General features: G+C 42.2%; 1 protein-coding gene across 6 annotated transcripts in view; it reads left to right on the top strand.

The window, feature by feature from the left end:
- Positions 1–17,862, top strand: part of CTNNA2 (catenin alpha 2) — a 658,570-nt gene that overhangs the window by 286,854 nt on the left and 353,854 nt on the right. The window contains exon 9 of one of the 6 annotated variants that reach the window (XM_065405682.1): positions 14,851–14,859. The exons of the other annotated variants lie outside the window; for them this stretch is intronic. Within the exon in view, the coding sequence (XP_065261754.1) occupies positions 14,851–14,859 (9 nt within the window). The remainder of the gene's footprint in view (positions 1–14,850; positions 14,860–17,862) is intronic. 6 annotated transcript variants of the gene reach the window in all.

Raw genomic sequence — 17,862 nt, 5'->3', positions numbered from 1 at the left:
CAGGAGAGAGATCACTTGATCATTACCGGTTAGGTTCATTACCTCTGGGGCACCTGGCATTGGCCACTGTCAGTAGACAGGATTCTGGGCTGAATGGACCTTTGGTCTGATCCAGTATGGCCGTTCTTATATTATGTTACGTTGCTCAGGGGTGTGAAAAATCCACACCCCTGACTGATGCAGTTACACCAACCTAACCCCCAGTGTACACAGTGCTATATCGATGGGAGGGCTTCTTAATTGACATAGCTACCACCTTTTGCCGAGGTGGATTAACAACGCTGATGGGAGGAGCGCGTAGTCTAAAAATACTAACTAAAACAGTCAAAAATCTTGGTAAACTTCAAAGCTCTTGTTCTTCTTAATGTAAAACAGAAAATGTGGTTCTGATATCTGTATTTCAGAATCTTTTAACACAAATGGCCTTAAAATGCTGCTTTTGTTTGCAAAGTCACACTCCTATTTGAGAGTGAAAGAGAGTTGAGAGGTAGGCGCTGGATACATTCATTATCTGCAGTGGTTATTGCACTAGGAGGAGGTGTTTGCTTCATGCATATTGATGCATTCTGAGGTGCATGGGTGTTGCCTTTTAGCCTATTCTAGTGCTTGATTTAGATGATAATGTTTTAGAATCTACTGTAATCAGAGACACTGCTACATTTCCAAAATAGCAAATTAGGCTTATGGCCAGCTGCAGAGACTTTGAAAGTACATAACATTCTTGTTCATCATGGTATATGTTGACATAAATCCAAATACACTCAGGATGAATTTAGCTTTTCAATTTCCCCCCCAATTATTTCTGAGCATGTTTTTTGGACATAACATGTTATGTTGCACCCTAACACTGATAACCCAAGCTGACCTTTTGGGCCAATGATTTTGGGGACCTAGAAAAATCACGCCAAACCTCCACTTTTGTTCTTAATAATAATAATAATAATAATAATAATAATAATATAATTAATCAATAATTAAAATCTAGCTTCCCCCCCCCCCCCACGGTGAATATAAATATAAACCAGTTGCTAGGGGGTGAGAGTTTGTCACAATTTTTTCCTAAAGATCCCAGGTGGCTTACTATGCTCCCTTTGCCAGCCACCCACACAAAATCAGCACGTGCACACACACACACACACACACACACACACACACACCCATGTACGTGTACACAATCAGCAGACCAAGTCTGACTTGAGGGCCTATGAAACCTACAGAAACAGAACTTTTGTGTTTATTTGTTGTTTTTGTTTTTTGTTGTGTTTTTTTGGGGGTGGGAGGGGGTTGGGTGGGAAGTGGGGGGGAAGAGCCCAACCGTCTTTCAGTGTTTGGATGCATGGCCACTTCAGCTGCCAGTAATGTGCATCTTGCAGAAGGCTGCTTACAACTAGCAACTCTTCCTATTGAGCAGGCTGTCTAATCTCTGGCTACAGAGGTGAACTGCTTAACAGCATGAGACACAACATGATCTGATGGACTCTGTGGGATTTGGAGCATGGGTTTGTACAGTCTCATCCCTGCTCTGCCACTGACTCCTTCCATGACCTTGGTCAAGTCACTCCCTGCCTCAGTTCCCTATCTTTAAAATGGAATAATAACTTTCTTCATTAACTGAGCTTCTTCTTAACTCTGGGCAATTGTCCTTGACAAGCTTTAGTAGAAGTTGTTAGCTATGCATGGACAAGTTGCTGAGTCGCTGCCTCTGCCCCCATGTTTTATATCAGTTATGCTAATGTCCTCAATAGCCTCAGGCTGGTGACATGCACAGTGGTGATATGCCCAAATAACTTTGTTAGTCTCTAAGGTGCCACAAGGACTCCTCATTCTTTTTGCTGATACAGACTAACACGGCTACCACTCTGAGGCTAGGTCTACACTGGGGGGGGGGGGGGCGATCGATTTAAGATACGCAAATTCAGCTACGCGAATAGCGTAGCTGAATTCGACGTATCCTATTCGACTTACCCCGCTATGAGGATGGCGGCAAATCGAATGCCGCGGCTCCGCCGTCGACAGCGCTTACTCCTCCTGACGAGGTGGGAGTACGCGCGTCGATTCGGGGATCGATTTATCCGTCTAGATGAGACGCGATAAATCGATCCCCGAGAGATCGATTTCTAGCCGCCGATCCGGGCGGGTAGTGTAGACTAGCCCTGAAACATGCACAGTGGTGTGATCAGGGCGAACAAAAGAAACTTGTGTCCTTTTTGGGCGATTGGGGCAAAACATTATTTTGCAGGCCCAACCAAAAATGCAAACCACATCATGGGGACACAAAAGTAAATTAAAGAAGAGGAAGTATTGTGCTTGATGTCCAGTTCTGACAATGGCAGACACACTAGCACTGTGTCTCTGATTTCAGCACTTAGAATATCGCCATGTATGGTGAGGGAAATTCTTGCCTATCGGCCATGATACTTTGCGCATGTCCCATTACAATTATTACTGTGCTGCTTTCCTCCTACTGATATACCTCTTGCCTTCTTCACCTGAGTCCAAACATAATGACAAGATTTCTCATATAGGTCACATTTTCCCATTGCTATTTTAATTGAGTTATGGTTTTCTGAACCACATTAGTTTTAGCATTTTGTGCTCTTTAAAATAGAGGTGTACATTGAAAATTACTTGTTTGAAATGGGATTCTATAATTTGGACTTTTAAAACCCCCAGAAGAATGCAATTATATGTGTATAATTGGAGTTAAATTGCAGTCACAATTACACTTTAATGCAGGATTAAAATGCCTCGGTTTCATGCTTTAATATTTTAACTTTCCATATTTAACACAGCAACTCTGGAGCCCATTATATTTTCCATAATTTTATCAGGTTTTTTGTTTTATCATTAAAAAGAGTCTGACATTTCCTGATTTTCTTTTATGGGCTCCAGAAACCGTAAGTACATATTTTGCACACATGCATTTTGATAACATCTTAGGGATAAGACAATTTTAGACTTCAACATAAGAATTATTCCCCCTTCTTTGTCATAACTATTTTAGCTCCCCCAAAGAGAAGCCGAATGAACCGTTGCATTCTCCTAGCTATTACTGCTCTTCAACATTGCCTAGCCTGCCTTTTTGGATCCCCCGCTCTACTTCTACTGCTCTATACTTCTACCTTCTCCACGCTAGGAAGGCAGGTTGGACACCAAGGGTAATGGATGGAGGAACATGGCTGTACAGCAGGAGAAATGGGACTATATGGGAGGACAGAGGGCTGGGGGTAGCAGGCAGGAGAAGAAGCAGGATTGTGAGGAGGCTTGAGGTCAGTTTCTAACCACTGAAATGTCAGCAGTTGCCGCTGTCAGTTCTGCTGGGAGAACTAGGGCAGCAGTGCTATGTGAAACCATTCATGGAGCACAGAACACTGGAATGGGTTACCTAGGGAGGTGGTGGAATCTTCTTTCTTAGAGGTTTTTAAGGTCAGGCTTGATGAAGCCCTGGCTGGGATGATTTAGTTGGGAATTGGTCCTGCTTTGAACAGGGGTTTGGACTAGATGACCTCCTGAGGTGCCTTCCAACCCTGATATTCTATGATTCCTCTGGAACACCAGGCTTCTATTGTGAGGCTCCCAGAGCTGGATGACCTCAATATAATTCCATCCGCACCCCATTTACAATTATATTTTTTTAAAAGCTTATATTATCACCATCCTCGGGTGCATCCCATGTGTTCAAGTCTTTTCCTTGTCTCTCTCAAATCTCCTTGGGGTAGAAACCATGTCTATTGCACTGCAGAGCACAAAATGGGAAATCAACATATCACTAATATTAATTCACCAGGGAACAATCTTGAACTGTCAAGGGATACACTAGATGACTGACCGCATCTTTCCCGTCTCTATTCTTCATGATTCTTTATCCGAGCTGCTTATTCCTAGGAAATAGTTTCATGTAACTGCAGTGTGTACAGCCTCCTATCGAGGCAGAGGGCTGGCTGCACAAGGAATGATATAATAGTAAATTTACAAATGCAAGGGCTCCGCACTGACCTTTTGCAATAAACAGGAGCCCAAGCTTTGGAATGTGCTTGGTTCACAGAGGGGGATGAATGTCAGATTCCTGGCATAAAACTGTATCCAGGCACCAGCGGAGCAGGTGATTATAACAAAGCTGAACTGGGGGGGAAATGGAAAGGAAGGAAGGAAAATACCAAAGGAAGTAGAATTTTCAGGTGGTGAATTCCAAAGCTATTGATGGCATGGTGAAGGGGGTGTGGCACTTTGAAAATCTGAAAGCATTTTAATGCCAAAGTAAAATGACACCGACACTTCTTCCCCCTTTGCCTTTTATTCACCCTCTTTGCTCTCTTTTTCCTTCATTGGGTCAGGTGGTTCAACTCTCTTCTATTGGTCCCAAAATACGCAGTGCTAGTGCTGATTTTCCTTAAGGAATCTATCTCATCTCTGTGACTGATAGAGGATGCTGCTCCTACCTGGAGTCCTGTTCTCCCTCCCGCCTTGTCTTTGTTCTCTCTGCCAGTCCTGTCCTTTAGTGTTTTTTTTTCCTTTTCTTTTCTGATGTGTATTTGAGTTGTCTCTGGTCTAAAACTCTGTGAATCTATGAAAAGAATGGTACATAGGACAATCATAATTGTCCAGTGAAGGTGTGTGTGTATATATAGAGATAGAGATGGATAGATAGATATGAATAGTGTGACATGAAATGTTAGAACACTGTAATCTCAAATGATACTGAAAGAACACATTATGTAAAATTGCACAAATAGAACGAGCCTTTAAAATAACTCCCTACCCGATACATTCTTGTGGAAAATACTGCCTCAGGATGACAGACTTGTGATATTAATGTGAAACTTATCTATTTGCCTGTTTAAAGGAATGCATTTCTGTGAATCTTTTTTTTTTGTTTTTTGGGGGGGGGGGCAGCAGAAAGTTAATAACTCACTGAAGACATGTGAGTAAGAAATGGCACCACTATGTTAACTTTGTTTACTCTTGCACACAAAGTGGAATGGTCACCACTAAAAAGAGAGAAAGCCAGTAGTTATCATACACATATGCGATACTGCATTTAAACCCTATATTTGGAGAATATTTTTACATATTTAGGGGTTTTTGTTTGTTTCTATATATTGGAAATAACTGGGCTATCTCAGATACCGCTGCATGCCACCTCCAAGTTAATGCTGATTTCATTTCTCTCTCTCACCCTTCTTTTAAGGTCATTTAAACACCACTGTATTAAGAATGTGCCAACAGATTGTTTCTTGTATCTTAAAATCCTCCTTCCAGACGTAGCCTGTTTTTAGTTTTTAATTGGCTCTGAATAATAATAAATGCATCAATGTGTTTTCACACTGTTTTCTTTTCTTCACAAAAATCAGCATGTTACTTTGCTGTAAGGACCTGTGAGCTGTGCAGCACAATGGAACCAAAATACCCCAAATTCCTCATCAATGCTCATTCATTCTGTCTCTGTGAAATACTCTCTATCCTCATCCACTCACCAGAACACACAACTATAGTTCTTCATGGAAGGTTAATATTGATATACCATTCTTCTATGTTTTGTTTTCGGCAGTGATTTTCCTTTCCCCCACCCCCCACTGTGCTTTCAATGTGTCCCAGCGCCCCTCCTTGAGCCTTGGATCCTGTGATGTTCTCCAGGTACTTTCCCTCAGAACTTCCTTCCTCCTTCCTATGTGCTTGGGAAGTGCAGAGCTTGGAGGCAGCTTCACTATGGCCTGGTCCACACTAACCCCCCACTTCGAACTAAGATACGCAACTTCAGCTACGTTAATAACGTAGCTGAAGTCGAAGTACCTTAGTTCGAACTTACCGCGGGTCCAGACGCGGCAGGCAGGCTCCCCCGTCGACTCCGCGTACTCCTCTCGCGGACAATATATACCTCCAGACCAGTGGCACTCTCACTGAAGGACTGTCTGGATATGTGGACTCCCTACTCAGACCCTACGCCACCAGCACTCCCAGCTATCTCCGTGACACCACAGATTTCCTGAGAAAACTACAATGCATTGGTGACCTCCCAGAAAACACCATCCTAGCCACCATGGATGTAGAGGCTCTCTACACAAACATCCCACACACAGATGGAATACAAGCTGTCAGGAACAGTATCCCTGATGATGACACAGCACAACTTATTGCCGAGCTCTGCGACTTTATCCTCACGCACAATTATTTCAAATTTGGTGACAATATATACCTCCAGACCAGTGGCACCGCTATGGGCACCCGCATGGCCCCACAATATGCCAACATCTTTATGGCTGACCTGGAACAACGCTTCCTCAGCTCTCGTCCACTCACGCCCCTTCTCTACCTACGCTACATTGATGACATCTTCATCATCTGGACCCATGGGAAGGAGACCCTGGAAGAATTCCACCATGATTTCAACAGCTTCCACCCCACCATCAACCTCAGCCTGGACCAATCTACACGGGAGGTCCACTTCCTGGACACCACAGTACAAATAAGCAATGGCCACGTTAACACCACCCTATACCGAAAACCCACCGACCGCTATGCCTACCTTCATGCCTCCAGCTTCCACCCCGGACACACCACACGATCCATCGTTTACAGCCAAGCACTGAGGTACAACCGCATCTGCTCCAACCCCTCAGACAGAGACCAACACCTACAAGATCTTCACCAAGCATTCTCAAAACTACGATACCCACACAAGGAAATAAAGGAACAAATCAACAGAGCCAGACGTGTACCCAGAAGCCTCCTGCTACAAGACAGGCCCAAAAAAGAAACCAACAGAACTCCACTGGCCATCACCTACAGCCCTCAGCTTAAACCTCTCCAACGCATCATCAGTGATCTACAACCCATCCTGGACAATGACCCCTCACTTTCACAGACCTTGGGAGGCAGGCCTGTCCTCGCCCACAGACAACCTGCCAACCTTAAGCATATTCTCACCAGCAACCACGCACCGCACCATAACAACTCTAACTCAGGAACCAACCCATGCAACAAACCTCGATGCCAACTCTGCCCACATATCTACACCAGCAGCACTATCACAGGACCTAACCAGATCAGCTACAACATCACCGGCTCATTCACCTGCACGTCCACCAATGTTATATATGCCATCATGTGCCAGCAATGCCCCTCTGCTATGTACATTGGCCAAACTGGACAGTCACTACGCAAGAGGATAAATGGACACAAGTCAGATATCAGGAATGGCAATATACAAAAACCTGTAGGAGAACACTTTAACCTCCCTGGCCACACAATAGCAGATGTTAAGGTAGCCATCTTACAGCAAAAAAACTTCAGGACCAGACTCCAAAGAGAAACTGCTGAGCTCCAGTTCATTTGCAAATTTGACACCATCAGATCAGGATTAAACAAAGACTGTGAATGGCTATCCAACTACAGAAGCAGTTTCTCCTCCCTTGGTGTTCACACCTCTACTGCTAGCAGAGCACCTCACCCTCCCTGATTGAACTAACCTCGTTATCTCCACACTGATTTATACCTGCCTCTGGAGATTTCCATTACTTGCATCTGAAGAAGTGAGGTTCTTACCCACGAAAGCTTATGCTCCCAATACTTCTGTTAGTCTTAAAGGTGCCACAGGACCCTCTGTTGCTTTTTACAGATTCAGACTAACACGGCTACCCCTCTGATACCTTCCTGATACTGTTAATGGAACCCTTCCCTCAGTTGTTACTCCAAGCTGGAGCTCTGCTCACCCTATCTAATTTAAGTGTGAAGCAGAAGTAATGAATGCACCGTGATCAGATGACACAGAAGGGAGCGCACTGGCAGTGCGACAGTAACCTGGGTAGTAATCATCTAAAGGCAACAGTGTGAGGCGACTGCGTTCTTGCAGCAGAGAAGAAACACAACTCTATTACATTGAATGGAAAGGTGGTTATTTATGGGACTGCTAAACACACATTTTTGTCTAGCTTCCAGCCTGACTGATACAGACTTGAGTGCCTAGTTTCAGCACACAGGGTCTCTGTGCAGGAAATCCTGATTTATTCATGGAACTGCTGACTGCAGAAAAGGAGACGGGAATCTCAAAAAAGTATGTGGCGTGGGGGTAAGAACAGAGCAACAGGGCAAGAGATGGACATAGAATCTGAAGAGGGGATGGTGGAGATAAGAGAAGAGGAGGGGAGCCAGCTGTCAAGTAATAGAGAACTGCCAAGAATATATCAGAGGTCAGAATGTAGCTTGAACATAACTCAGGAGAAGAGGTGGAGCTTTGAAAAAGGGGGCCAGAGGAATGATATAAACATGGGGGAACTTTGTTTAGTTTTTGTTAATCTGGATGTTGACAATCCTAACTCTGCACAGGAGATTCAGTAGAACATAATTTGCCTGGTGAGGGTTTTTTTAAGTAACGGACTATTTAAAACAACCCACTTTACTATTTTATGTGATGGAGCAAACTGTGAAATAGATTACTGCTTTATGGATTTCTCTGACTTCAGCAACAGAGTTAAAGGGTCGTCTAACTTAAAAGAAAAACAGAAGTTGCGGGAGGCAGGCGCAGCTGGGCCAAATTTGTGAGTGGCATTGCAACCTGGCACATGGGATTGCAGCATCGTTCACTCAAATTTGGACTGATTGGCCCCCTGTCATCATGATGGAGGGGCGGCTGAATCAAACCTGAGTGGTGCTGTGACATCGGAGGTCACAGCAGTCAGAGCAGGGAGCCAAGTCCAGCCAGTCCCATGCATCTGATGTCACCGTACAACACTTGGAAACATTCTGGAGACCTAAGTTTGGGTCATGACCCACAGGTTGAGAAATCCTGCCTTAGATAAACAGTGAACCTCACGGAGTCTGTTTTTCCAACAGTAAAATACAAATAATAATCTCTTCAGTCTAATATGGGTGTTTTTATTAGGCTTAAGTAATTAATGTTTGTAAAGAACTTTTATATGTTCAGAAGAAAGTTGGTATGTAATGTAAAGTGTGTGTGTATTTAAAACAGTTAACACACAAAAATATTAAAATATAACACGTTAAAGCAAAAACAACAAAACCCCAACCTGTGTTAAAAGAGTAAGATGGCAACTTGATGTACAATCTGCCTGTCTCACCAAAGAATGGCACTGATTTTATTATTTCAGGATGGCTATCCTGATAGCTAAGAAATTAGAGAGAACTGTGCTCCTCTAAATGAAAGGTTGGGAGATCCTGAGAATTGCCACTAGAGCCATTGATGTGAAGTTACAGGTTTTATCAGTATATCTCTTGCAAGTCCAATGACTTTGCTGGAGCCACAAGAAGTGTAAATCAGGACATATATAGTTCACTGTCTAACAGACTTTTTTTTTTGAAGCTACATGAAGGCTTTTCCTAATGACTAAGATGACCATAGCTAATCTGTCACTTCAATGAGGTTAGTTAGAACATATGCATGTTCATTATTTGAAATATGCTACATGATGATATTGCAGCTTTTGTAGTAATGTGCAGGTGTTTGAAATTCTGTGTGGTTCACTGAAAGTAGCTTGTTTCCTCCCATTGCTGACAAGGTTAATTCTGTAAAATATGGAGAGATAAAGCAGTAATTCCAGTCTTTCTGCAAATAACTCTTGTACTTCAGTAGAAGACTTGTGTGTGCTTCCTTTCCAGAAAATATTTATTTGACAACAGAAAAAGATCATTTGGACTGTTTCCTTTCTTGCCTAAAATTCTTCCCTGTTTTTGAAAGTGGTAGAGGAATGGAAAATCAGATAACATTGAGGTTGCACACTGGTACACAGCTGGAGGTGTAGAACTAGCCTGTCGGAACTGTGAAAAGAAAAAAGAATTAGCAACTTTACTTGAAAAATATATAATTCGGTTTAAATTAGGGTGTTGTTTTTTTTAAACCTACTAATGTTGCTTTACTTCTCATTCAAATAGCAGCTTGTTCTTAAGGTTCTGAATCAGAAGATGTAGGCTGTTTCAACTCCCACTTCAGGATACACCCAGTGCTGGCACTGCAATGCAGTAATAGTGAATCATGGAAATTAGAGATGGAGATGACCTCCAGAGAATCGTTACCTTCCTACAGTATTTTCTCTAGTGCTTTATTTAGTTGAGAGACAGTTTTATTGCTAAAGACATGGCCTTTTGAAAAAAAGTTTGCATCTGTCTGTCTGGTGGCCAGGAATATAAGAACAGCAAAATTGGATCAGATCATCAGTGGTCCATGTAGTCCAGTATCCCTGTTTCTGCCAGTGGCCAATATCAGCCAATTTCAAGTATCCCAATTGTTTTTGTTTTTGTTTTCTTTTTAACTTTTTTATGAAGCAACCATTACTGACCACTATTAGAGACAAGGTACGGGACTAGGTGGATCTTGGGTCGAACAGAATATCACAATGCCTGTGCTCCAAACAATGTAATGCATGTTCTAAATTTAAAATGACTTCACTTAAGTTACATCAGGGTTGAATTTGATTCTGCAGCACAGGCACAAGAGCAAAATCATTTCCCCAGCCTGAATAACATGGCTGGGTATGGACACTACATGGGGGGAAAGAGAAGAAACCTTTCCACCAGACAACAGTGCTCCTACTCCAGCTAAGAAGATGGTGTAACCTCCAGAGCCATAGAGCTCTCCTGGTGGCATCAAGGATGCATTGTGGCTTGGAAGCTACACAAGCCCCTCAGTTTAGAACAGTGGCATGACTGCTTTCCTCTTCCCCTGTGAAATACATTGTACTGTATATGTTCAAAAACACATGCATTATTCTGCTTCTTTGTTTTACATTGCTGCATCCTTAAAAATGGTGAATAGGATGTGTGTGTGATATAGATTACACACACACTAGTTTTTGGGCTTAATCCTTCAGGCTTTATTCATGTGAAGTCAATGGGGCTACTCACAGGAGTCAGGCCGTTAGAAAAATAAAAGAACAAAGGAAACAGCATTTGATGAGAAGACAGACTTGAAGTGAGTCTATTTGTGTGTTTTGACGTCTGAAAGGCTGATAACTTCAAAGGCATTGTAGCCAGAAATATAACTTGTAACTTTGAAATATTAATGAAAGCCATAGAAATTTGTTTGGATGAAGTAAAAGGTGAGCGGCTATCATGCATAGTCTTCAAATATCTAACTGCACTGGCTACTTTTCAATGGAGAAGTTTCCATGACTGACTTTCATTTGTTCATAATAAAACAGATCATGGTAAAAAATAAACTCTATTATCCTTTAAAAAAGAGTGAACGTGGTAAACTATTTATTTTTATATATATTTCATCCCAATTTTGTCAAACAAGCTTAAATAATGAGTCTAAAATTCATTATTACTGTAAGGCAAGTCTTGTGTTTGTATGGAGATAAACAGGCACTAAAGGCAAATGTGAGAATTCCTGGTTATAGAATCCTAAAATACCTGACAATATAGAATCTCCAAATACTGAAAGACATATGAATAACTTCCATGTATTCAGTATCTGCAAACAAAGAAATACTAATGTAGTGCTCTGGGCTCAACTGTCTCTGAACCTCCATAATGTTGTTTAGCTGGTGCAGATATGCTGCACTTGAGGTTGTTCCTGACATGGTTTTCTTGTTGAGAGAGATTTAACTGTCAGAACTGCTGAGCTAGAGTCTATTTCATATACATTTCTGGGAGGTCCAGTAAGGATCCATTGTAATGTTGAATGTGCAGATTGTGAGGATTAGGTGTGAAAGGCAATAAAAATGAGACACAGCTTGGTCCGGGCAGAGTTCATTAGGAAACTCTGGTATCATTTTTCCCCCGGCTGTTGAATGGCAGCTCTGCAAAAGATGCAGTGAGATGTAGTAAGTTATTGATTCAGCATGTGTATTATTGACTAGAGAGGCCTTGCTTGAAAGCAAGCAGTAGTAAACTTGGTAAAGAACTGCAGTGTCAAAAAACTTGATTTTATTTGTTAAAATTTAAAGCAATTAAGGTTCTTCACCCAGTACATTAAGCCAGTGGTTTGGTTTGGCTCTTGAACTGTGTCATGTTTATTGAATGAAAGGAAATGTTTGAAAAAGTTTGTGTTTTGCATTGCAATTATGCCCCAGAAGCATCACTACTGTAAGTTAAGTTACTATTGTAAGTCTATTTTGCCCATGATGCAGAAGGCTTCCAGTTTGGGGTTCCTTACTAAATATGAGATGTGAACATCATGTGGCTATTCCAGCCATCAAAATATTAAACACAATGAATGTGCTCTGGACATGGCAGGGGCACAGGGCATATGGCTCCACCTGCTCTTTGCTTTTTAACCGCAGGTGGCCCTCCGAGGGTGAGCAACTTGTTTGTGCACATCCGAGAGGTTCCAGGGCAGACATCATCCCAGAACAATTACAACAAGGTTTGTAGCAGTGCTGGCTTCCCAACAATGGCTCGCCAGTGTCTGTCACCCCTGACCTTTGACTCTAAGGAAATGTCTTAAAAGTATTCAAATATCAGCCTGCTTAATGTAACCGAACTATCTGCTGACCATACTGCTGGGAAGGTGCAGGAGTGCTAGGATAAGTGTCAGGTTTCAGAGTTAGTCTGTATCCGCAAAAAGAACAGGAGTACTTGTGGCACCTTAGAGACTAACAAATTTATTAGAGCATAGGCTTTCGTGGGCTACAGCCCACTTCTTCGGCTGCATATAGAATGGAACATACATTGAGGGGATATATATATACACATACAGAGAGCATGAACAGGTGGGAGTTGTCTTACCAACTCTGAGAGGCCAATTAAGTAAGAGAAAAAAAACTTTTGAAGTGATAATCAAGATAGCCCAGTACAGACAGTTTGATAAGAAGTGTGAGAATACTTACATACGGAGATAGATTCCATGTTTGTAATGGCTCAGCCATTCCCAGTCCTTATTCAATCCTAAATTGATTGTATCTAGTTTGCATATCAATTCCAGTTCAGCAGTCTCTCGTTGGAGTCTGTTTTTGAAGTTTTTCTGTTGTAAAATAGCCATCCGCAGGTCTGTCATTGAATGACCAGACAGGTTAAAGTATTCTCCCACTGGTTTTTGAGTATTATGATTCCTGATGTCAGATTTGTGTCCATTAATTCTTTTGCGTAGAGACTGTCCGGTTTGGCCAATGTACATGGCAGAGGGGCACTGCTGGCACATGATGGCATATATCACATTGGTAGATGTGCAGGTGAACGAGCCCCTGATGGTATGGCTGATGTGATTAGGTCTATGATGATGTCACTTGAATAGATATGTGGACAGAGTTGGCATCGGGCTTTGTTACAAGGATAGGTTCCTGGGTCAGTGTTTTTGTTCAGTGATGTGTGGTTGCTGGTGAGTATTTGCTTTAGGTTGGGGGGTTGTCTGTAAGCGAGGACAGGTCTGTCTCCCAAGATCTGTGAGAGTGAGGGATCATCTTTCAGGATAGGTTGTAGATCTTTGATGATGCGCTGGAGAGGTTTTAGTTGGGGGCTGAAGGTGACAGCAGGTGGTGTTCTGTTATTTTCTTTGTTGGCCCTGTCTTGTAGGAGGTGACTTCTGGGTACTCGTCTGGCTCTGTCAATCTGTTTTTTTCACTTCAGCAGGTGGGTATTGTAGTTTTAAGAATGCTTGATAGAGATCTTGTAGGTGCTTGTCTCTGTCTGAGGGATTGGAGCAAATGCGGTTATATCTTAGAGCTTGGCTGTAGACAATGGATCGTGTGGTGTGTCCTGGATGGAAGCTGGAGGCATGTAGGTAAGTGTAGCGGTCAGTAGGTTTCCGGTATAGGGTGGTATTTATGTGACCATCGCTTATTAGCACAGTAGTGTCCAGGAAATGGACCGCTTGTGTGGATTGATCTAGGCTGAGGTTGATGGTGGGATGGAAATTATTGAAATCATGGCGGAATTCCTCAAGGGCTTCTTTTCCATGGGTCCAGATGATGAAGATGTCATCAATGTAGTGCAAGTAGAGTAGGGGCGTTAGGGGACGAGAGCTAAGGAAGCGTTGTTCTAAGTCAGCCATAAAAACGTTGGCATACTGTGGGGCCATGCGGGTACCCATAGCAGTGCTGCTGACTTGAAGGTATATATTGTCCCCAAATGTGAAATAGTGAGGTGAGGACAAAGTCACAAAGTTCAGCCACCAGGTTAGCTGTGACATTATCGGGGATACTGTTCCTGATAGCTTGTAGTCCATCTTTGTGTGGAATATTGGTGTAGAGGGCTTCTACGTCCATAGTGGCCAGGATGGTGTTTTCTGGAAGATCACCGATGGATTGTAGTTTCCTCAGGAAGTCAGTGGTGTCTCGAAGATAGCTGGGAGTGCTAGTAGCGTAGGGCCTGAGGAGAGAGTCCACATAACCAGACAAGCCTGATGTTAGGGTGCCAATGCCTGAGATGATGGGGCGTCCAGGATTTCCAGGTTTATGGATCTTGGGTAGCAAATAGAATACCCCTGGTCGGGGTTCTAGGCATGTGTCTGTACAGATTTGTTCCTGTGCTTTGTCAGGGAGTTTTTTTAGCAGATGGTGTAGTTTCTTTAGGTAATCCTCAGTGGGATCAGAGGATAATGGCCTGTAGAATGTGGTGTTAGAGAGCTGTCTAGCAGCCTCTTGGTCATATTCCAATTTATTCATCATGACGACAGCACCTCCTTTGTCAGCCTTTTTGATTATGATGTCAGAGTTGTTTCTGAGGCTGTAGATGGCGTTGTGTTCAGCATGGCTGAGGTTATGGGGCAAGTGATGTTGCTTTTCCACAATTTCAGCCTTTGCACTTTGACGGAAGCAATCTATGTAGAAGTCCAGTCTGTTGTTTCGACCGTCCGGAGGAGTCCACTCAGAATCCTTTTTTTTTGTAGTGCTGGTAGGGGGGATTCTGTGGGTTAGTATGCTGTTCAGAGGTATGTTGGAAATATTCTTTGAGTCGGAGACGTCGAAAGTAGGATTCTAGGTCACCGCAGAACTGTATCATGTTCGTGGGTCTGGAGGGACAAAAGTGTGTTTCCTAGGACATATTGTCTCACTATCTCCTTGTACTCCTCCAACTGTCTGTTTTCATCTGTGGTCTCTTGTCTTATTCTTAGATCATAAGCTCTTTGGGGCAGGGCAAATCTTTTTGTTCTGTGTTTGAACAGCCCCCAGCACAATGGGTTCCTGTACCATGACAAGGGTTCCTAGGCCAGTAATACTAAGGCTGAGGCTCACGAGTGGCTTTAATGTGCCTCCTGCAGCACTTTGCAGCACCTATTAAACACTGTGATTTAATTATTAACCAATCAGGATGCTTTTATTGTGTTATTAACTAATTATAGTTGATAAAATAAAATAATAAACTTGGTCAGTCATTTTGCTGTGGAAAATTTTTTATAATACACTAAATATTTCCACTGTCATACAATTTACTATAGTACTATAGATTTAATGAAACAATGAATTCACACGACTGTGGCTCTTTTGGCTCCTGAACCACTGAGGTCTGAGTATCACTGTCTTACAAATAAGGACAATAATAACGTTCTGTATCAGGATGGTGCAGACAAGGTCACGGATGTGGGGATCACCCTCTTGCCACATTACAGCTGCTGTGTGCTTCTGAATGCGGCATACACACTAACAAACTGGGGCCTTTACTATGGCCCCTAATCCGCAGGAAATGTCATTTTTGAGACTGGGTTGTGCTGGATGATGGGGACAATAAATAACTTCTTGGCTCCTTCTTGAGCATGAGGAATGATTCCTGCCCTGTTGCTTCACAAGCACATCCGTGGGTTTGACGAGCAGTGATTCTGTTTTCCCTTCTTCACCCTCAAGGGACAAGTGTAGCATAGGGCAGGAGCTGGTCCATTCTGTAAATTAATGCTGGAGCTATAATGAAAGCCATGTTGGTTTTATATCTGTATAGTTAATCTGTAGACAAATGTGCTATTTTCATTATGTAGTCAGGTAACCATAGTATCATAGAAATGTATGTTTGGAATGGACCTCGAGAGGTCATAAAGAGCAGCCCCCTGCACTGAGGCAGGACCAAGTAATCCTAGACCATCTCTGAGGGTATTTGTTCAACCTGTTACTAAAAACCTCTCTAACGCTGGGCATACCAAGTATATTCCAGAACTTAACTATCCTTATAGTTAGAAAGTTTTTCCTAATATCTAACCTAAATCTCTCTTGCTGCAGATCAAGCCCATTAGTTCTTTTTCTACCTTCAGTGGGAATGGACAACAAAAGATCACAGCCGTCTTTATAACAGCCCTTAACATACCTGAAGATTGTTATCGGGTCTCCCCCCCTTGAGTCTTCTTTTCTCAAGATTAAATATGCCTAGTTTTTTCCACATAAAATCAGGTATTCCAAATCTCTTATCATTTTTTGTTTGTTTCTTTTGGACTCTCTTGAATTTATTCACATCTTTCCTAAAGTGTGGTTCTCAGAATTAGATACAGTACTGAGCGCTGAACAGAGTGGGACAGTTACATCCCATGTCTTCCATATGACACATCTGTTAAAACAACCCAAGCCTTTTTTGCAAGTGCATCACATTGTTGACTCATATTCCATTTTTGTTTGGGGTGTTGTCACCATGATGTTTCCAGGATTTTAGAGAGAGAAGGCTGGTGAGGGAATATCTTTTACTGGACCACCCTATGTTGGTGAAAGAGACAAACTTTCGAGCTACACAGAACTCTTCTTCACACAAAGCTCTGTGTAGCCTGAAAGCATGTCTCTTTGACCAAAAGAAGTTGGTCCAGTAAAAGATTATTCTTCACCCACATTTGCCACTCTCATATTCAATTTGTGATTCACTACAACCCCAGATTCTTTTCAGCAGTACTACTACCTAGCCAGTTATTCCCCTTTTTGGGTTGTGTATTTGTTGTTTTTTCTTCCTCAGTGTAGTACTTTTTTGTCCTTATTGAATTTCTTCTTGTTGATTTCAGACCAATTCTCTAATTTGTCAGGGTTGTTTTGAATGCAGGGCTTGCAACCATTCCCAGCGTGGTGTTATCGACAAATTTTATAAGAATACTCTCCACTCAATTATCCAAGTAATTAATGAAGCTACCTCAGACCCAAGACCGACCCCTGTGGAACCCCACTAGATATTCCCTCCCACTTTGACAGTGAATCATTGATAATTACTCTTTGAGTACAAGTATCAGGGGGTAGCCATGTTAGTCTGTATCTGCAAAAACAACAAGGAGTCCGGTGGCACCTTAAAGACTAACAGATTTATTTGGGCATAAGCTTTCGTGGGTAAAAAACACTTCTTCAGATGCATGGTGTGCACCGAAGGAGTGTTTTTTTACCCATGAAAGCTTATGCCCAAATAAATCTGTTAGTCTTTAAGGTGCCACTGGACTCCTTGTTGTCTTTCAACAGTTGTGCACCCACATTATAGTAATAGCATCTAGACTATACTTCCCTGTAGTGTTAAAAATGAGGATTCCCAAACATTTAGTTGTGCAATATTTGTATTTTATTTTTAACATTTTCATAAGTGCACTATCAAGACTCCAGGGAATTATTCTGTATGGTCCTTATCCCACAAAAACTGGACCATGATGTAGATAAGACAGGAACATAGTAGTGAAATTCATAGGCCCTGATACCGCCTATGACTTTGACTGCTGTAATACCATCTTATCTGTCCTACATATCCTGTGTTGTGCAATATATGAAAACAGAAGCAGGGATACAAGGTAAAATCTCACTTCAAAGCAATGTCATGGTTTATGTTGTAAAGTGTCCATCAAACCCATTATGATGCCAGATTTCAGCGATGGTTTTGTGTATTAAGTTGTATGCCAAATTCTGGCAAATAGACGTCAAGGTATAATTTTAAAAAGACATCATTGACTCTGTTACCAGTATACCTGCAGCTAAATTCAGCACTTCCATTATGAGTTCTTGCTGTTTAGGGGTTTATAATACAGCTGTGAAA

The sequence above is a fragment of the Emys orbicularis genome, chromosome 5, assembly GCF_028017835.1.
Source record: "Emys orbicularis isolate rEmyOrb1 chromosome 5, rEmyOrb1.hap1, whole genome shotgun sequence".
Lineage (NCBI taxonomy): Eukaryota > Metazoa > Chordata > Testudines > Emydidae > Emys > Emys orbicularis.
The sequence above is the reverse complement of the archived record's forward strand: the minus strand, read 5'-3'. Positions and strand labels throughout refer to the sequence as shown.